Below are 21,318 nucleotides of genomic sequence, written 5' to 3'. Positions count from 1 at the left end.
TAACTAACAATCTTTGGCAAAAAGTCGATACAGCTTCCTAGTGGAGGCAAGTTTAATCGATAAAAGCCGTGTTAATCATTAAGTAAGGTAAAACACTGCATCGGTTTTTGCATTGGATAAAGTAACCGATTGTAATGCCTGTTTAAAACTCATTAGCAACCCATTCCTTTTTATCAGGGCGCAGGACAGAAATCGGACCTATTTTTTTAACAAAGAGTTCATATATTCAGATAAATAATTTTGTTGAAGTTACCCAAATATCTTAGGCATTAGTATGTGGTCGCCGTTGGATATTTTGTCTTTGGAAACCTGGATTTTGATAGCAACTCTTTTATGCCTCGCAAGGTAAATTTAAACCCAACAATCGGGTTAAAAGCAAAAATACTTGTAAAAATTCCAACATAATTTAAACAACCTAATGAAAATCATTGTTTATGATATATATAGTCATAAAGCCTTTTATTTTATTGCAGTCTCAAACACTTTATCTTCTGTTTGCAGATTTTATTTACACCGAAAATGGCAGTTTCTGAAAAAGCTTAACATCCCGCACTATCCACCAAGCATTTTGAAGATTGGAACTATGAGATATAATTTTGCCAAACCTAGTGAGGTAGCGTGATATTTTAAATGCCTAAAGTCATTGTGTTGAATTTATTATTTTTCACTCTTCAATATTATTGTCACAAAAAAATTCAATGTTAAAAAGTATTAGTTTTAGCTTTGGGAAGTTACACTTACACCTTTGCTATTTACAAAATTTGTGTTTAGTTTTTTACAACTGATCTAGAAATGAAGAAAAAGTTTGGAATGATTTATGGGTAAATACGATATTTTTTGTTTTGATAAATACTGTTTTATCATTTTTTTATGCTTTTTCTCATGAAACGCTGGTGGAATGTTTTATTTTGTTGTTTTAGTAAAAATTTTCATAGATCGTTTCTCATTTTAAAGTAATAAATCTACTGACCTGAACAAAAGTATTTATTATTATTTTGCAGCCAGTACATGGGCTGGTCTCCAAGAATCGTGATCAGCGATCCTGATATCTTAAAACAAATAATGATTAAGGAGTTTAACAACTTTTATGACAGACAGGTAAAAAAGTAACATTAAAAATTGCTGTACAAAAATATTTAATAAAACAAACCAAAATCTTAGAATTTTTACAACAAAAATAATATAAATATGTTTGTTAGAAAACATTGCAAAAAGTAAATGGAAAAGCCCTCAATAATGGATTGACAAATATTACTGGTGATACATGGAGGAGGGTCAGGTAGGTTGATTATTTTATGTTAATGAGCAAATAAAACAGCCACACATGTCGATTTTTAAGAAGTTGTCAATTTCAGTGATTTTTTATTTTATTATTAATGAGATTTGTTTTACCTCATCAATTTTAATATATATCAATATATTTTAATATAGTTAAAAATTTTCTGATGAAACAACATAACCTATTCTCAGAGAAACACAACACAATAAAGATAATAAAATGCACAAAATTCACGGAACACTTAGACATACAGGAAAACTACACCTCCCTAAATATATTTATACACACACACACACACACACTCACTCACACATACATATATATATTTGTAGATTATGTGCATGACTCTTTTAAGAAATGTGCTAAAAATCCACATACTTAATTGAGCTGTGTAAAAGTCAACTTTATTCTTTATAAACACACCCTGGCTGCAAATGGAAATTTGTGTTTTTGCACATTGTGTTTTCTGTTCTGTATACCAATGTGCAGTACATGTGAAAATTAATTAGGTCCACAAGTTTAAACATGTTGTTTGCAGACATACTATATCACCCATGTTTTCAACATCGAAGCTTCGAAGTATGATTGGTGTAATAGACAAATGTGCAGATGAAATGGTGGAAAATCTTAAAAGCATTGCAAAAGAAAATGATGGAGTGTTTGATACCAAAGGGTAAGGTTTTTAATACTCACAGATTTTTTGAAAAAATATGGCAGTAAAAGTCATGGTTTCTCAAATTTAACTCACTTGTTTTCTAAAAGAACTAAAAAAACATAAGCAATCATTGGTTTACACTCATGCAAATTTAGAAATCATTTGTTGCCAAATGAACAAAAAAGGTGAAAGTTACAAAAGTTTTTTTTTCATTATTTAATTTCTTATGCCATCTGTTATATATCCAAAAAGTATACATAATGAAAATATACTGTTAAGTTTTTGCCAACCCATTACACATTTATTAACCTAAATGTTACAGAGTTTTTGGAAAATATACCCTCAGTGCAATCTGCTCAGCAGCTTTTGGTGTTGATGTCAATGCACAGGTTTGTGGTGTGAAAATGACTAGACCTAATTTGCAGTAACCAGTTGTATATAAACAACATGTTTTTTGTGTGAAACTGATATAAAGATGTTTATGTAACAATTTTTCTATGTAAGTGTTACTAATTTAGAAAAAAAACTGTTACTATAATTTTTTTGTTTTTATATACTTCCATATTGATCTAATACATATGGAAACAAAGTTAAATATGATTGCTTAAACAGAAAGATGAAAAAGAATCAAAAGCAATCAGAATGGCCAAGAAACTTTTTCAAGCAAAAATTCTTTCAAATCCAATGTTCTACATTTTAAGTAAATGTTTTTAAACATGCTTTAGTTTGGTTTTTCTCTATAGTTATTTAGTAAAAACAAATGTTGTTAGTTTTAAGATTTATGTATTTAGTAATAATAAACCTAATTTTACTGAACAAATAAGCTTCAGGAAGAAACATTTTAATATTGGTGAATTCATTTTTAGTTATATGTCCATGGCTGGAAAAAATTGTTGAAAAATTGGACTTTACTTTTTTTCCACGAGATGCACTCAAATACTTTGAGAATCTGACAAACTCTGTTCTAAAGATAAGTTCCAGTCCAGATCCAAAACAGGTAAAGAAACAAACTTACTAATACTAAAGTTGTTGTAGTGAAATATTCCTGAGTAAGTTTTAAAATGGTCTACAGAGTTGTAAGTGTTACTGAAAATACTTGGTGGTGTCTTTAAATTGAATTGATTGTAAAGGTAAAGACAAAACATAGTACATGTTTGACCCATTGTTTCAAAACAAAAATATTTAAAGGTTTCAACTGTCCTGCAACTTTTGGCTGAATCGCAAATCTCAGAGGAGGAAACTAAAAGCAAAACAAAAGGTTTGTGTTTCACCTTTTTTTTCTGATTACAAATCAAGTCAAGTCAAATGCTGGTTTGGAAAGATTCAATACCTTCCTCTATACAAACTATAACAGCTATAACCAATATCACTTAAGTCATTACTAACCAGTAGAAACGCTGCACAAAGTCAAGTTACATTGCTCATTTTTTTTTAGGTTTAACACACATGGAGATCACAGGAAATGGAGTTCTAATGATACTGGCTGGTTACGAAACCACATCAAGTGCAATCATTTTTCTGGCTTTCAACCTTGCCTGGCACAAGGATGTCCAAGAAAAATTAAGAGAAGAAATCAAGGAAATTGTTAATGAGGATGTGAGAGATCTGTTTATTTAGAAATAAAGCCATGACTTTTTAAAAGCAGCATGTTATGTCATAATGTCTAAAAGTCTATTAAGGGTATGTAGCCAATAATCTGTTTAAACAGGGAAACAATGCATTATCAGTTTTTTCTTGATCAACAAGTTAATTAAAATGTGCAATTAAAACTGGAATCTTTTGCAGAATTCGTTGGATTATGAAAAACTTAATGGTTTGAAGTATTTGACCCAATGCATCAACGAGTCTTTAAGACTGTACCCACCAGCACCAAGGTGAATAACTTTTCAGGGGTTTAAATTTATTATTGCAAATTTGTTTGAATTCCTAAAACACAGGAAGGTTCCTTTGGATTTTTTTGTTTCTATTTGATCCTCAATACCACTGTTATAAAATTTATTGTTATTATAAAACTAGCGAATTGGCATATTTTTATGCGCCCCTTACCTGAAGGGGAGTTATTCAGTAAGAACAAGCTTCGCCATGGCCACTCTATTTTTGTTTGCAAAGACAATCATATGTGTAAATCAAATGATGTGTATAGTAAATTGGTAAATAGGATATAGAATATATAAAATTGCATATTAGAAAGCCACCTTTCTAGTTTCTGTCACTTTCGGTAAAAAATAAAATGTGTGCAGAAATGGACGATACTGTGAAAAGGAGATCACAATCAATGGAATTACTATTCCTGGAAAAATTCATATTGATATACCGGCATATGGAATGGCAAGAGATCCAGAATACTGGGATGAACCAGAAAAATATATCCCAGAAAGGTACTTTTTGATCATAAAGTTTGGTCAGCTGTTTTAGTTTGAAAAAAGTAATTTGTTTGATTTTATAGATTTATACATTTTGGTTATTCCTTTGCATTTTTTATTAATTTCTTTGTATGTGGCAAGTGTATAGAAATATTACATTGCCACAAACTCTAACCATCCTTTATTGAAATGTATTTGTAGTTTTATTAGGTTTGATTGACTTACTGTGAATATTCATGTTCCATTACAGGATGGAGGACATGACTAAAATTGATCCCATAATATTTCAACCATTTGGAGCTGGGCCACGAAACTGTATTGGATTGAGATTAGCTCTCATGAAAATTCGCTTGGCCATTTGCAAAGTTCTACTTAACTTTGAACTTGATGTTTGTCCTGATACACCGGTAAGAATTTCTGCTCAAACTCATTATTAATAGAAAGCAACAGTAATGTAGGATGTGCAATAACATACTGCACTTCTTTGCTCTTTCAGGTAGTTTAATAGTGGGCCAATCCTGGCTAGAAGAATTTTTTTAACATTAGCTTATGGATGTACCTGTAAGTTGATGCCACTTTTCCAAATTCATATCCAACTAAATCACAGTACGCCAGGGCCATTGAAGGCGCTATACCGAATCAGCCGGTCACCAAGCATTCACCACCATATGGCAAGGCGTAGGCTAGAAAAATCTAGCCTGCGGTGGGATTCGAACCCACGACAGGAGTCTTTCCGGGACTCGGAATGCTGCACATGTCAGCTTCGTAGTAGGGGGTTGCCAGATTGAGATATCCAACTATGCTTGTTAATACTTGGGCATTTAGTACAACACAACCATCACATGTAAAACATGTATGGTAGCATGAAAAATAAAAAAAGTTTATTGACTTTTAGTGTTATTTATGACCTCTTCAATTTATGTGACAATGTTTTTTGTGAATACTATTTATCTGTGTTTTGTTTTTAAGGAACCTCCGATTGAAATTATACTTGAAGCTACCATGAGACCGAAGGTTGATGTTTTGCATCTCAAGGCAATACCTCTGAAGTAAAGCACAAGAAATCAACATACAGTGCTGTGTAATTTTTAAAAATGTAGTTAGTGTATAAAGTTGTCTTGTTGTTTGTATCACTTCATTGTGGCAGAAAATGTTGAGAAAAATAAAACGTTTTTTAAACAATGAAAAACAGTAAGTTATCAAAAAGTTCCAATCCCAGAATAGACATGTAAAGGCCAAAATCAAACTATATGCTAAAATCCCATATAGTTGGGTAAAAGTTCTGAATTAGGTAATATTTAAGAAGTCACAATGCAGTTGCCAATAGACTTTTTGTCTTTGGAAACTTAGATTTTGATAGCAGCACTTTGATGCCTTGCAAGGTAATTTTTAAAACAACAATATTTGTTGGTCATCAAGACTTAATAACATAAAAAATAAATTGGGCTACTTTCTGGAAACCTATAATCAAACCCCAAAAAATACTTTTGTAGGAAACTTGTGAAATAAAATATTTTTTTGGGATTTTAAGACAAATAAAAGTAATTAGGGTGTGTCAAGTTTCAAACAAATGTTATTTTTGAACTTTTTCAATGTAACTACAGCATGAAAGAATATTTTTTTTTTCAATTTTACAGATTTTATTTACACCGGAAATGGCAAGTTTTTAAGAGCCTGAATACCCCACATTATACATCTATCCACAAATATCCCACATAGCATTTAAATATAGGAACTTTTACATATAATTTTCCCAAACCTCATAAGGTAGTGTAATAAAATATTTGTGAAGTTTGTAAACTTTTGTTTGGATTTGGTTTGTATAAATAAGTTATCTTCAAAATTTGTATAATGTTTTGATTTAGCTAAACTAGGTTTTGCTGGTACCTTTTGTCATAATTAATCTGTTTCTTTTAGTTTTGAAAAATTTAGGGGTAAGAATAAAAGTCTTTGAATTTTTTTAGCTGTCTGGCACCTGCTAGTGTTTAAGAGAAATCAAGTTGTTTTCTAACATTTATTTAATATATTTTCAGTCAGGTAAATTTAAACGTTGTTTGAAGTGTTTTGTAAGATTTGATTGCCTACTAACTTAACAAAAACGTTTATGATTTAGCAGCCAGTACGGTCTCCACGATTGGTTACCAGTGATCCTGACATCTTAAAACAAATCATGATTAAAGATACCTAAATCAATGTGGCGCCTTCAATGGGCCTGGTGTACTAGCTTTGATTTATACATGAGTGTGCCGTAAACGCTTGAATGCATAGACGCTTGAGCGCTTATCCTAGATATGAATTTCTGTTCATCTTAACTGATACTTGTCAATCTGGCGATCTTACTACGAAGCTGACATGTGTAACATACGAGGCAGGCAACGGTGCGGCGGATTCTCCAGTAAACCTGCGTAGCTCAGCTGGTAGAGCGAAAGTCCCGGAAAGACTCGTGGGTTCGAATCCCACCGCTAGCCTACGCTTTGCCGTATGTTGATGAATGCTTGGTGACCGGCTGATTCGGTGTGGCGACTTCAATGGGCCTGGGGCACTATGATTTACATATAAGTGTGTCGTGATCGCTGGTCTGCATAGACGCTTCAGGGCTGATCCCAGTTATGAATTGATGTTGTCACAAATTTATTTACATTGTGTGTGTGCCTATTTACATCGTGTGTGTGCCCATTTACATCGTGTGTGTACGGACTGTACGCAAATTGGTAGTGCGTGGTTGCGGCACAAGTGGCTGATGGCAACATGCCTGTGACTGCCCGCGTCTCTCCTGAGGCGCACGTTTTGTTCTGCGCCTTGCATTTTTTTGACTTATTTTTGTGGCGCAAGTCATTCTATTTTGGAGACGGTACGGTGTGGACCTGTGCTCTGTTTTAATAAAGAAACAATTGGCTTTGAAACTGACTGACAGCTTCTAGGTATCAGTCGAAGAGTTCAAAAGGTTATTCTTTACAAATAATCGCGCATAAGGAAGTACACTAAACGCGACATCTGGGGGCTCGTCCGGGATAACCTTACTACGAATCTTTTCTACACCGACAGACGAAGAATGTCAACAGTTCAAGCTTTGAGTGAAACTGGGAAGGCAATGGGACTTTCAGGGGAAGCATTGGTCAAGTGGGTCAATGACCAGCAGTTACGTGATCGCGACGAACGCAAAGAGAGGCGTGAAAACGAACGTGAAGCAAGAAGGCTAGAAGAGATTAAAGTTAATGAAGCGCGCAAGCTTGAAGAACTTAAAATTAATGAAGTACGCAAGCTTGAAGAACTTAAAATTAATGAAGCGCGCAAGCTTGAAGAACGGGGAATGGCCGAGGCGAAAATTGAGCGCGAACACAGAATGGAGCTTAAGAAAATGGATTTACAACTTGCGGAGTTAAAGTCTGCTAAGGAGGGCGCCACAACAAGTCATGCAAAGGTGCCGAAACTGCCACCCTTTGTGGACGGTCAAGATGAGCTCGATTGTTACATTCTCAGGTACGAACGTTTTGCTTCCAGTAACAAATGGGACAGGAACGACTGGGCAACCTCTCTCAGTGCGCTTCTTACAGGTAGAGCGCTGGAGGTTTATACGAGATTATCTGACGCTGACGCAGTCAACTACGATGTTCTCAAGAAAGCACTTTTAGACAGATACGATCTAACCGAGGACGGTTATAGGTCTAAATTCCGTGGTGCTAAACCAAAGTCAGACGAAAATTCGACACAGTTTATAGTTCGTTTACAGAACTATTTGCAAAAATGGGTTGAAATGTCTGGTGTTTCTACGGAATGGAAAGAAGTGCGCAATTTATTTGTAAAAGAACAGTTTACTAAGTCGTGCTCTAAAGAACTTTCCATATATTTGCATGAACAAGCACCCAAGACATTAGACGCGTTGGCTACTGTGGCAGATCAGTTTCTTTTCGCGCATGACAAGAGCTTGGCTGGTAACTGCAATAAATATTTGCTGCCGAACGATGGTCAGTATAACTTTGACACAAATGCGCAATGTTTTAACTGTATGGAGTACGGACACAGGGCAAAGTTTTGCCCCAAGCTTAAAGAGAAATCACGCACATCGCGCACAGTTTTATTTGTGACAAAGCGGGACATGTGGCAAAGGACTGTAAATCCCGGTTTGTTGCTTCACGAGCAATTAAGCAGAGTGGAAGTGCGGGAACGACGTCATTGGCAAAGAAAGTATCTCGAGTGACCGGTGGCGGTTCAAAGCCTAAATCTGTGGAAAGAATTGAGAAATCAAACTCGCAAAAGTTACCTTTGCTGAAAGGGCTGATTGGCGATCATGTTGTAAATGTACTTCGTGATGCAGGCTGCACCAAAGTCTATCTATCAAACACAAGTTGTCGCACGAGAATTCATGGAGCGTGAAATGGGGCGACTTTGCACGCTTTTAACAACGCAAAGGATAGGGTTTTTGATGTTTTTTTCAATAACCTGGCTTAACGACTAAATATTTTTTATTTCTAAATTGCCTTGCTAACAAGAAAATTTATGCGTGACGTAAAAATGACGTCATTGGTTGCTAGGCAACGCACAATGTTTGCAGGAAAGCAGTTTTATTGGCACTAGTTTGGCGAAAAATTTTTTCTGCATCGTTTGCTAGCAAATTTGTGAAAGTAATCTTTATGGTAAGTAATTGTGATAATAAAATGTAGTAAATATAAATGATCCCGACCGTTTTTAGTAACAAAAATGTTGACTGTACAGATATTTGAAAAACTTAGAAATATTAAGTGTTAACCAAAGCAGTTTGTTTATCAAAGTTATACTTTTTGAAATCTTATTTAGTTATACTTATTTTTTTGCTACTGGAAAAAGTGCAAACCTACAGAAATTTGCAATTCATTTAACAGTTCTATGATAAGATGAATAAAGTGTGCATTTATAAACTTGCAACTTAAAATAGTAAAAAAAGTGGTTTGGTGGCCAGTTAAGTGCACCAATATAATGAAGAAACTGGTGAATGGCTGGGCTTTTAAATGAACAATCCATTGATTTCAAAGTATTCTTACAGAAGAAGAATTATCTAGTGTCCCATCGCACCAAACCTGTGTAAGAAGTTGCTGTTTGGCATGGCTCCTGGCTTGCAATACCAACAGGCGTATAGACTCAGAAAAAGGAAAACATAAATGCCAATGTTTTATTTTGCAACAATTTTGATTAAAACAGACACAATTAATGACATAAAATAGTAATGCATAACAAGATGGAAAGGCAAATAACATTCATTGATTTAAATGTAATTTAGTGACATTTAGTAGGCTGACACAGGATCTATTGGACTTCATGTAACTACTGTGTTTGAGTTTACGAAGCTTCAAAAAAACATGTCATACTGTGCAGTGTGTCACTTAAGTTTTGACTTTTTTGATTTTATGGAATCACCAATTTTGAAAAATGCTAATAATTCTTGCATGTTATTTTATGCCCTTAATGAAATCATTTGGATTTTTTGTGATATCCTCACATAACATGTATTGTGGGAAGTATCACCTGAAACTGAAATAAATGAAAAAAGTGCCACTTTGGATGCAAAATTTCCCACGAAACTTTTTATGCTGTACAGGTGAATAGATTCAAGAAGATTTAACAACTTTGTTGATATTGGTTGTTTTATGCATCAATGTTAGTTGTATTTGTTTATATTGCATTTTTTCTTGCGGTTGTGTTGCATACGACAGTACACATATTCAACATGGTATATAGTCCTTAATTGACGCAATAAATATTTTTAGCACAAAAAGGTGTCAAATATCTTTCAAAAAAGTCAAAAACAGTGGGAAAGATTGTACAACACCTTTAAAGGTACTGCCAAAAGCTTTCAAAATTAAGTATATGCTAAAAGCGTCAAAATGCAGTAAATAAACGATGACGTCACTATTACGCCATGACTTTTCTGATTTTGGAGGAACATAGTCAAACTATTTATTCCAATTTTAGATGAATATACATCACAACCTTTGTATCTTTCGGGACTTAAGTAGGCTACATGTATATCTACTGGAACATTTACCCGCTAAAACCTGATTTAAACTCTATTTCATGTTCATCAGTTCCATTTAAACATTATAAGTTGAGCGTAGTTATATTTTTATTCAAAATTTTGCAGAAATTGCAAAATCAAACACCGCAAAAGTATCCAAATTAATCATTTTATAAATCGGCCCCATAAGGCGCAATGCAAAATTCGCGCTAATTTCGCCCCAATTTCATCCCCATCATCCGAAACACTGCAATCCAGTTCGTGCGACAACTTGTGTTTTCTATGGATTTTGGGCTGCACGGGGGTTATCGTCAGAAAAGAGTTTGTTGAAAATTGTCAGCTGAACGGTCAAAAAGGCATCGTTACGCTTTTAGATTCGAGGACAATCGAAGCGGAAGTGGCAAGAATATCTGTGGATTCGCCATACTTTAAAGGAGAAGTAGATGCGCTGTGTTTGCCAAATACCTTGCACGATTTAATTATTGGAAATGTTCCAGGCGCCAGAAGTCCGTGGGAGGTGGGTTGTGCTGTTGAGACGCGAGCACAATCTGTTCAGAAAAAAAACGAAGTCCTTTGGAGGTTCAAATTAAATAGTGGAGAATGGTCCATTATGGATAAAGAAGGTTTCGAAGCCGCTCAAAAGGCTGATGTTTCCATCAAATCTCTGTGGAGCATGAACGAAGAGCGGGTCAAAGGCGAGCAAATTACCTGTTTCATAACTGACAACGGGTTGTTATATCGAGAATTCCGGCATCCAAAGGTTAACAGAGGAAAGTGTATTTACCAGCTTGTTGTACCAGTCGAGCTGCGCCAGAAAATAATGGAAACAGCACATGAGTCTATAATGGGTGGTCACATGGGAACTAAAAAACTCTTGATAAGATTCTTTGGAGTTTTTACTGGCCAGGAAATAATGGCGACGTCAAGCGATTTTGCAGGTCTTGTGATATATGCCAGAGAACTGTTCACAAAGGAAGTGTTTCACGGGTACCATTGGAAAAGATGCCATTAATGGATGTACCGTTCAAGCATGTTGCGGTTGATTTAATTGGCCCAATTTACCCACCTAGTGAAGATGGGCATAGGTTTGTTCTTACACTTGTAGACTACGCAACGCGTTATCCTGAAGCTATTCCTCTAAAGAACATAACAACTGAAGCAGTGGCCGAAGCCCTAGTCGACATATACAGTCGTCTTGGGATTCCAGACGAGATTCTAAGTGATATGGGGACGCAGTTTATATCCGACTGTATGAAAGAGGTGGAGAGACTTCTGAAAGTAAGACATCTAGCGACAACACCATATCACCCAATGTGCAACGGCTTGGTTGAGAAATTTAACAGAACTCTTAAAAGAATGTTCAAGCGCTTGTGCTGTGACCAGCCACGGCAGTGGAATCGATACATTAATGCTCTTCTTTTCGCATACCGCGAAGTGCCACAAGAGTCAACTGGGTTTTCGCCATTTGAGTTGCTTTATGGTAGAAGTGTTCGCGGGCCTATGGCGATTTTGAAAGAAATGTGGACAAACACCTCAACAGAGCCGGATGTAAGATGCAGCTACAGGTATGTGTTTGATTTAAAAGAGCGCTTGGAAGAAACTATCAAGATTGCACAGGAGGAACTGTCTAAATCACAGACGCGTTACAAGAAACACTTTGACAAAAAGTCTAAGCCCCGTAGTCTTAATGAAGATGATCAAGTACTTGTGTTGTTGCCGACAGACAATAATAAGCTATTAATGCAGTGGAAGAAGCCGTTTGTAGTGCAAAAGAGAATTGGTTTAAGTGATTATATTCTCAATATGGGAGGAAAAACCAAAACCTTTCATATCAATTTACTAAAAGAGTACATCGCAAGAGACGGTCGCACACGCGACGTTTCAAAAGATGCTTCTGCTTGTTTTTCAATAATTTCTCCCGGAGAAGAACATGATGACAATGATCTCTTAGAGTTGTATCCATGTGTAGCTGAAGAAAATGTAGAGGACGTAAGGTACGGTGAAAATCTCACAGAATCTGAGAGAGACGAGGCAGTTGCACTAGTCAAACAATATAGCAACGTCTTTAACGATATACCTGGGAACATGAACATCGAGTGACACTCATAGACAATCGACCTGTTCGGTCAAGGCCGTATACCGTACCCTACAAAGTGCGGGAAAGCTTGAAGAAGGACATCGACGAGATGCTGAGGTTGGGTGTTATTCGTAGATCAAACTCCGCTTACGCCTCACCAATTGTGGTCGTCGCTAAAAAAGATGGCACAAACCGAGTATGCATAGATTATCGAAAGTTAAACAAAGTGACTGTATTTGATCCGGAGTCAATGACAACAGCTTCAGATGTTTTTCACAAACTCGCAGGTGAGTTTTTTACAAAAATTTACTTGTCAAAAGGTTACTGGCAGGTTCCGGTAGCTGAGGAAGATATAGAGAAGACGGCGTTCGTGACCACAGAAGGGAATTATGAGTTTCTTAAAATGCCGTTTGGTATGATGAACTCTGCTGCTACATTCGTTCGAGGCATGAGAATATTACTGCGTGGAATGGACTGTGTTGAGAATTATATTGATGACATCATCATCCATACGAAGACATGGAAAGAACATGTTATTGTCTTAAAAACTTTGCTACGTCGTCTAAAAGATGCGAAGGTGACAATCAAACCATCAAAATGTATCATTGGTGCAAGCAGTGTTGATTTTCTCGGACATAACGTTGAACAGGACGTGATTGGTCTTCAGAAGGACAACGTCAGGAAAATTCAGAATGCGAAACGCCCGGTGACAATGAAGGACGTCAGTTCGTTCATTGGACTTACAGGGTATTATCGAGATTTTATGCCGAATTATGCGGCGATTGCATCTCCATTAACCGACTTGACAAAGAAAGGACAACCTAACGTGGTAATTTGGGGTGATGCACAAGAAGTAGCTTTCCAAGCATTGAAAGCGAGCTTGACAAACGAGCCTATTTTGCACCTACCAGATATGTGTAAAACGTTTGTGCTGCGAACAGATGCGTCGGGCAAGGGACTTGGTGCTGTGTTATTGCAAGAACATGACGGGAAATTGTTTCCTATCAGTTATGCGAGCAAAAAATTGTGTAGCGCTGAACACAACTATTCTACTATCGAAAAAGAGTGCTTAGCATTTATATGGGCTGTACGTAAATACGGTGTATACTTGTATGGCAATGAGTTCGTGTTGCAGACCGATCACCAACCTTTAATCTATTTGGAAAGCGCCAAGTTTACCAATGATCGTATTATGCGACGGGCTATGTTTTTACAGAGTTATCGCATAAAATATGAATGTATCAAAGGTTCGGATAACGTTGGTGCAGATTTTATGAGCAGACTGGAATAATGGGCATATTATGTAATGTTGTCATCCGTTGGTGTTCGTTTAATTTTACTAATACTTCTTGGTTTTTGTGATGTGATTTGTTGTCGTGAAAATTTGTTTACGCAAAGAAAAAAAATCTAGAAGATTTCTCTTAGTTGGGGGGTATTGTCACTAATTTATTTACATTGTGTGTGAGTGTGTGCCTATTTACATCGTGTGTGTACGGACTGTACGCAAATTGGTAGTGCGTGGTTGCGGCACAAGTGGCTGATGGCAACATGCCTGTGACTGCCCGCGTCTCTCCCGAGGCGCACGTTTTGTTCTGCGCCTTGCATTTTTTGACTTGTTTTTGTGGCGCAATTCATTCTATTTTGGAGACGGTACGGTGTGGACCTGTGCTCTGTTTTAATAAAGAAACAATTGGCTTTGAAACTGACTGACAGCTTCTAGGTATCAGTCAAAGAGTTCAAAAGGTTATTCTTTACAAATAATCGCGCATAAGGAAGTACACTAAACGCGACATTAATCTTACATGATTATTTTTGTGATAGACGGGTATCAAGCACTGTTGCCATATTGTTGTAAAAATATATTTGTAGACGTTTTCCAAGGCTGGCTGAATTATTACTAAACAGCCGTATAATCCTGTTCCGAAGTTTGTTTGCAACATCATGAATAAAGCACAGCCAGTAAATTATGGCACTTGTTTGACCTCCTGCCACCCTCAAAACTTCCAAACTTTGTATGATGCAAACAAAATAAGCCAAGTGGCAAACAACAAATTGAAGCGTTTAACTTTAGGTCGTACGACCTCACGCTTTTTCTGCTCAGACTACACGTGTTTACTTTTTTAAAGTACTAATATTTAATTTGTACCACGTGAAACCGCAACATACAGTCAGTCACAGCCCAAATACGGAATATCATAAACAAAATGTGAGCCTTGTGAGGTTTGTACTCCAATGAACCAACCTACCCACTACCACATAAAAAATAGTTAGGGCATCGAATGTACGTAGGTCAGAACTCTGACCACAAGACTAGTCACGTTTTTTGAACGCTGCAAAGTTTGCAGCCCAAATATGGAAAATGCGGCATTAGCTAAGCTCGCTTTTATCCTTCTTGCGTCATGATTATGACCGGGAGTTTCCAAAGCACTAATTAAATTCGTTCACTGGCCGATAACGAGTGCTGTTATAATTAATTTGGCACAAATATGTAGTTAGGTTTACATCAGGTTTGGGAACAACAGCCAGCGGGTTAGTTGAAAATTTCCAGTTTGGTTTGAAACAAGCGATATAAAGGGAAGTACTATGAGCGACATTGTAACGTACGAATATTGTGTTTTATTAATTTGTGCCGAATTAATGTAATTTCCACTAGTAAATGTTTGGCCGATGTTTACTAGCAACTGTCGCTGCATAGGTTTCCAGCTAAGGATATAGAAGAAAAAGCGTCGTTATTTACGTCTGGGTTGTTCACAATAAAGTGTTCTCCACAATGTTTTGGCGATTTGTTTTCGAATATACCCAAATTGATTGCATTTTGCAATGAGTGAGTCAGTGCGCGTTTTGCTTATTCTGTAGATATAAAACAGCATAGACCTGTTATACTGTTGCGTGTTGATTTCTCAAGCATCTGTTTGATAAGTTGTATGCCCCGTCAAAGGGGCAAAATATTCATAAGAGGCCTTAATCAAGTTTTGTCAAGGTACGTGAAAGTTAAAGTGGTACTTGGCCTTTATCCTAAATTTCTATCATCAATGCGTATTTTTCGTAAAGAAAGAAATGAAAATTTATTGTACTTTTGTATTTTATTTTAATGTATTCGCGTGCATCCTGGCGCAACAAACATATTATTCAGCAACTAGAAGCGTCTGCAATATGCGCGCGTTGGTCCAGGACGATTTCTGTATAAGCACAGTTTTTATAGGCACCGTTTATAAACACGTTATGATAATATGGTCGGACCTAGCGGTTGACTCCAATACAGTTTTAAATTTGAGGAAACGACATGAAACTTTGTCGCCTGTAAGTAAATAAAAACTTTGCCAGAAATGCCGATACGGTTTCCCGGTTGAGGCAAGTTCAATCGATAAATCAAGCAGTGAAAATCAGTTAGTAAGCTACGAAACTTCTTTGGTGTTTGCAATTGATAACCTTAAGAATAATTAAATAAAGATTAAATAAAAAAAACCTATTTAAAACCTAAGGCGTAGGACAGTAAGCGCACGTAATTTTACTAGACCGGTCGTATTTTTAATCTAAATATTTTTGGTGAAATTGCCAATACATCTTAGGCATTAGTATGTGGTCGCCGTTGGATATTTTGTCTTTGGAAACGTGGATTTTGATAGCAACTCTTTTATGCCTTATAAGGTAAGTGTTTAAAAATCACAATCAGTATGAAAGCGAAAATTGGACATTTTATGACTTTTCGCAACGCAACTATAAAAACTAACCAATGTTGCTAATAACACTCTAGGGGTCAGAATTTTACACATTGGCCGATTTGGATAAAATTTTAAATGAAGTGTTGATTGGGTCATTTTGGTTTCATATTTTAAACTTGCAGTGACCCCACTACCCCCCTACAATGGGTGAGTTTTTTAAATAGTGTCGGAATTAAATGAAATTTGGACAGCTTGTAAAATTTGTTGTTTATAGGCGGCCATTGTTGTGTTTAACCCTGTAGTCCCAATATTTACCCCTCTATTCCTCTAAAATGGAGCAATTTCTTAAACAATGTCTGAATTAACTGAAATTTGGACAGCTTGTTGAGTGTGCCATTTATAAGTAACCCTGTGCCCAAAATCATTTAGCCCCAATAGATCCCTAACGTCGTGTGCAATTCGCCATTAATAGAAGCTGATTGTTGTGCTTTAACTTTTTTCCTTATATAAAACATAGTAATAGAAAAACCTTGAAAATGTATTAAATTTGAATAGTTGTACTCCATATAGCATATTTATTTATGCACAGCACCAATCACTGTGTTTGACCTTACAACACCAAACTTTTAGTTATTTTTTGAAATGCAATATTTACAACTTTGCATGTGTAGGGACCTATAAGTTTCTGCTTGCAGAAACCACCAAGGTTTTAAAAAATCATTGGATGATATGGGACCAAATAAAAACTAAATGTAGGAAATATATTAATGTTTAAAAATAGGTTATGGTGTATATGCAAGGCAATATGTGCTAAGCCATCCTTCTAGTTCAGTGGTTCCCAACCAGGGCCCATGGGGGGCCACAGGTGTAGATTTACCAGAAACACCCACTAAAAATTCCCTAATTTAATCAACTATTTTGTATACTATTTGTCTATATTGAGGCCTTTTACGAATGCGGACCCTTATTTACTCTATTCGACCTGCGTTTAAAGCCGATATTAGTATTCAATTTCCACACGAGTTTGCCATTTACATTTAAGGGGGCCACAGGACTTACAAGGTTACATGAAGGGGGCCACGAGGCAAAAATGACACTGTTAGGGGTCCACGGTCCATGGAAGGTTGGGAACCACTGTTCTAGTTATTTATGACATATTCATGGTGTAGTCAAATATTAATGACTTTTATACATTTGCAGCCTAAAACATTTTGTCTCCTATTAACAGGTTTTATGTACACCGGAAATGGCAGTTCTTTGAAAAGCGTAATATCCCACACTTTCCACCTAGCATTTTGAAAATTGGAACTATGAGATATAATTATGCCAAACCTAGTGAGGTAGCATAATATTTTGCATACTAAAAGTCATTATGTTTCAATTTATATTTGGTATTTGTTAACTTTTCAATGTTGTTGTCACAAAAAATTAAATGTCAAAAAGTTTTTAGTTTTAAATATGGGGAGGTTGTACTTACACCATTGCTATTTACTAAGTTTGTGTTTAGTTTTTTACAGATGATCTAAAAATGAAGAAAAAGTTCGGAAAAGTTTATGGGTAAGCATTATTTTTTCATGGTTTTAGTAGTGTTTTTGCAACTTTGTTTTGATAAACACACAATTGTTTTTTTAAGCTTTCCCCCATGAAACACAGGTGTAATGTTTTATTTTGTTGGATTGGTAAATGTTTTCACAGATAATTTTATATTTTAAAGTAATAAAATCTACTGACCAGAACAAAAATAATTTTCTTGATTTGCAGCCATTACATGGGCTGGTCTCCAAGAATAGTGATCAGCGATCCTGATATCTTAAAACACATAATGATTAAGGACTTTCACAACTTTTATAACAGACAGGTAAAAAGGTAACATTAAAAATTGCTGTAAAGTTAGTAAAACAAACCAAACTGTCTAAAATTCTCACCACAAAAAAAAATTATTATTATGTTTTTTAGAAAACATTCCTGAACGTAAGTGGAAAAGCCCTAAATAATGGATTGACAAATATTACTGGTGATACATGGAGAAGGGTCAGGTAGGTTAAATATTTCATGTTATCATAATAAGAAAATAAATGAAGTCTCACATGTCATTTTTATGGAGTTGTCAATCTGTTTGATGTATCAAATCAATTTTTAGTTTGAATTTTTTCTGATGAAACAATACAACATAATTATCTGAAAAACACAACACAATAATGATAATAAAATGCACAAAATACACCAGACACTTAGACATACAGGTAAACTACAAATCGTTTACAGACATACAATATCACCCATGTTTTCAACATCAAAGCTTAGAAGCATGATTAGTATAATAGACAAATGTGCAGATGAAATGGTTGAAAATCTTCAATGCATCGCAAAAGAAAATGATGGAGTGTTTGATACCAAAGGGTAAGACTTTTTTTTAAGTTTCCACAACACCTGTTTACAAAAATTATATCAAGTGAAGATATGCTGTGTGATTCTATATAATGTGTTTCTGATGACATTTTTCTACACTGTGATCTGTCAATTTTTTTTTACTTTTTTAACATGAAAATTACAGAGTTTTTGGAAAATATACTCTCAATGCCATCTGTTCAGCAGCTTATGGAATTGATGTCAATTCACAGGTTTGTAGTTTAAAAAGAGTATGGCCTAATTTGCAGTAACCTGTTGTATGTTAACAAAATGTTTTTTGTGCATGAAAATGATATAAAGATGTTTTTGTCATTTCACACATTTTTTATGCAAGTGTAATCAATCGACAAAATAAACTGTTACCTGTATTTTTTGTTTTTATGCTTCCATATTGATATAATACATGTGGAAATAAATATTAACCAGTGAATGATTGCTTAAACAGAAAGATGAAAAGGAATCAAAAGCAATCAGAATGGCCAAGAAACTTTTTCAAGCAAAATTTCTTACGAATCCAATGTTCTTCATTTTAAGTAAATGTTTTTTAAACATACTGTAATTTACTTTTTCATTTTAAATGTTCAGAAAGAACAAATTTTGTTTGTTTTTAGATTTATGTATTTAATAATGATAAACATGATTTTGCTGAACAAATGATTATTATCAGCTGCAAGAGAAAACATTTTAACATTAGTGAATTCATGTTCAGTTGTATTTCCATGGACGGAAAAAATCATTGAAAAAATGGACTACTCTTTTTTCCCACGAGATTCACTCAAATACTTTGAGGATCTAACAAACTCTATTCTGAAGATAAGTTCTAGTTCAGATCCAAAACAGGTAAATACAAAAACTTGCCAAAACTATAGTTGTTTTGGTGAAAGATTCCTGGTTAAGTATCAAAATGGACGTTTTTTTTCGTAGCCCTGTAAGTGTGACTGAAAATACTTGGTGTCTTTAAACTGAATTTATATCAAAAACAAAACAAAGTACATGCTTGAATTCTTTGTTTAAACAAAAATATTTAAAGACTTCAACTGTCCTGCAACTTTTGGCTGAATCAGAAATCTCAGAAGAAGAAACTAAAAGCAAAACAAAAGGTTTTTGTTCAATATCTTACTCTGTACAAACTATAAAATCTTTTATCAATATCACTTATGCCATTACTCAAGGGTAGAAACCCTGCCCCCAAAGTCAAGTTACATTGGTCATTTTTTAGGTTTAACACACATGGAGATCACTGGAAATGGAATTCAAATGATACTGGCTGGTTACGAAACCACATCAAGTACAATAATTTTTCTGGCTTTCAACCTTGCTTGGCACAAGGATGTCCAAGTGAAATTGAGAGAAGAAATTAGAGAAATTGTCAACAGTGATGTGAGATATCTGTTCATTTAGAAATAAAACAATGACTTTGTTAAAGGCAGCATGCTGTGTTATCACAATGACTTAAAATTATTAAAGGGTATGTAGCCTACAATTTAAACAGGGAAACAATGCATTTTCAGTTGTTTGTTATCAACAACCTCATGGTCTTAAGTAAATTAAAATAAGCAAAACCGAAATCCTAATTTTGCAGAATTCGTTGGATTATGACAAACTCAATGGTTTAAAGTATTTGACACAATGCATCAACGAGTCTTTAAGACTGTACCCACCAGTACCAAGGTGAAAATCTTATCTTTCCAAGGGGTTAAATTTATTATCAAAAGTTTTTTATTATTATATTGGCAAGAAATGGAAGGTACTGTGAAAAGGAGATCACAATTAATGGAATTACTATTCCTGAGGAAATTCCTATTGATATACCCACATATGGAATGGTCAGAGATCCAGAATACTGGGATGAGCCAGAAAAATATATTCCAGAAAGGTACTTATGATCATATATTTTGGTCAGCTGTTTTTGTTCAAAAAATGTAAATGTAAGGTTTCAATTGCTTTTATTTTCAGTGGTGCAGTTTTTGCAACCACTTATACATTTTAAGGCACTTTTTGGAAAATTTTATTAATTTCTTTGTATGTAGCAATTGTGTAAAAACATTACATTACCACAAACTCTAATCATCGATTGACTTACTGTGATTATTAATATTCCATTGCAGGATGGAAGACATGAGCAAAATTGATCCCATAATATTTCAACCATTTGGAGCTGGGCCACGAAACTGTATTGGACAGAGATTAGCTCTCACCAAAATTCGCTTGGCCATTTGTAAAGTGCTACTTAACTTTGAACTGGATGTTTGTCCTGATACACCGGTAAGAATTTCTGCTCAAACTGTATATTAATAGAAAGCAACAGTAAGGTAAATGATGTGAAAAACAGGTTGTACTTCTTTACTCTTTCAGGTAGTTTAACAGTGGGCCAAATCTGGATATAACACTATTTTGTAACATTTGCTGATGGCTGTACCTGTCAATTGAATGCTGCTTTTCTAGTTTTATATATACCTATGTTTGTTAATACTTGGGCATTTGGTACAACACAACCATTACATGTAAAACATGCATGGCAATATGAAAAATAACAAACAGTTTTTTGAATTTTTAGTGTTATTTATGCACTCTTTAATTTACTTGACAATGTTTTTTGATACATCATTTATCTGTGTTTTGTTTTTAAGAAACCTCCCATAGAATTTATACTTGAAACTTCTATTAAACCGAAGATTGGTGTTTTGCATCTCAAGGCCATACCACTGAAGTAAAGCACAAGAAATCAACATACAGTGCTGTGTAATTTTCAAAAATGTAGTTAGTGTATAAAGTTGACTTGTTGTTTGCATCACTTCTTTGTGACAAAAGTGTTGAGGACAACTTATTAAAAAGTTTCAATCTCAGAAAAGACATGTAAAAGCCAGAATCAAAATTTGTTCTG

General features: G+C 35.1%; 3 protein-coding genes and 1 long non-coding RNA gene across 6 annotated transcripts in view; 3 read left to right on the top strand and 1 right to left on the bottom strand.

Moving 5' to 3' along the window:
- Positions 1 to 170: 170 nt before the first annotated feature.
- LOC145214251 (cytochrome P450 3A8-like) lies at positions 171 to 5,461 on the top strand. The gene is made up of 15 exons (XM_080082749.1): positions 171 to 345; positions 502 to 613; positions 772 to 821; positions 1,002 to 1,098; positions 1,200 to 1,279; positions 1,818 to 1,952; positions 2,257 to 2,323; positions 2,547 to 2,634; positions 2,801 to 2,931; positions 3,123 to 3,192; positions 3,370 to 3,530; positions 3,720 to 3,808; positions 4,175 to 4,312; positions 4,548 to 4,704; positions 5,267 to 5,461. Exons 1-15 carry the CDS (start codon positions 275 to 277, stop codon positions 5,348 to 5,350), a joined length of 1,530 nt encoding a protein of 509 aa, XP_079938875.1. The 5' UTR covers positions 171 to 274; the 3' UTR covers positions 5,351 to 5,461.
- A 926-nt stretch (positions 5,462 to 6,387) lies between these two features.
- LOC145214320 (uncharacterized) lies at positions 6,388 to 9,757 on the top strand. The gene is made up of 2 exons (XM_080082833.1): positions 6,388 to 8,931; positions 9,318 to 9,757. The coding sequence occupies exon 1, from the start codon at positions 7,350 to 7,352 to the stop codon at positions 8,493 to 8,495; it is 1,146 nt and encodes a 381-aa protein (XP_079938959.1). The 5' UTR covers positions 6,388 to 7,349; the 3' UTR covers positions 8,496 to 8,931; positions 9,318 to 9,757.
- Positions 9,758 to 15,107: 5,350 nt separating this feature from the next.
- LOC145214260 (cytochrome P450 3A8-like) lies at positions 15,108 to 21,228 on the top strand. Of its 3 annotated transcripts, XM_080082763.1 has the most exons (16): positions 15,108 to 15,343; positions 15,933 to 16,011; positions 17,254 to 17,365; positions 17,533 to 17,582; positions 17,787 to 17,883; positions 17,982 to 18,061; positions 18,291 to 18,425; positions 18,580 to 18,646; positions 18,880 to 18,967; positions 19,144 to 19,274; positions 19,465 to 19,534; positions 19,654 to 19,814; positions 20,017 to 20,105; positions 20,173 to 20,310; positions 20,543 to 20,699; positions 21,065 to 21,228. In XM_080082763.1, exons 2-16 carry the CDS (start codon positions 15,941 to 15,943, stop codon positions 21,146 to 21,148), a joined length of 1,530 nt encoding a protein of 509 aa, XP_079938889.1. In that variant the 5' UTR covers positions 15,108 to 15,343; positions 15,933 to 15,940; the 3' UTR covers positions 21,149 to 21,228. The 3 variants fall into 3 exon arrangements, with proteins under 3 accessions (XP_079938889.1, XP_079938885.1, XP_079938896.1); XM_080082759.1 differs by lacking the exon at positions 15,108 to 15,343 and having other exon boundaries at positions 15,829 to 16,011; XM_080082770.1 differs by lacking the exons at positions 15,108 to 15,343; positions 15,933 to 16,011 and adding an exon at positions 16,059 to 16,232.
- Positions 18,399 to 21,318, bottom strand: part of LOC145214342 (uncharacterized) — a 37,603-nt gene continuing 34,683 nt past the window's right edge. The window contains exon 4 of the long non-coding RNA XR_013857023.1: positions 18,399 to 18,455. This is a non-coding gene — a long non-coding RNA (uncharacterized LOC145214342). The remainder of the gene's footprint in view (positions 18,456 to 21,318) is intronic.

This window comes from Phallusia mammillata, chromosome 1, assembly GCF_965637545.1.
Source record: "Phallusia mammillata chromosome 1, kaPhaMamm4.hap1.1, whole genome shotgun sequence".
Taxonomy (NCBI): domain Eukaryota; kingdom Metazoa; phylum Chordata; class Ascidiacea; order Phlebobranchia; family Ascidiidae; genus Phallusia; species Phallusia mammillata.
This window is presented reverse-complemented; position numbering and strand designations above follow the sequence as displayed.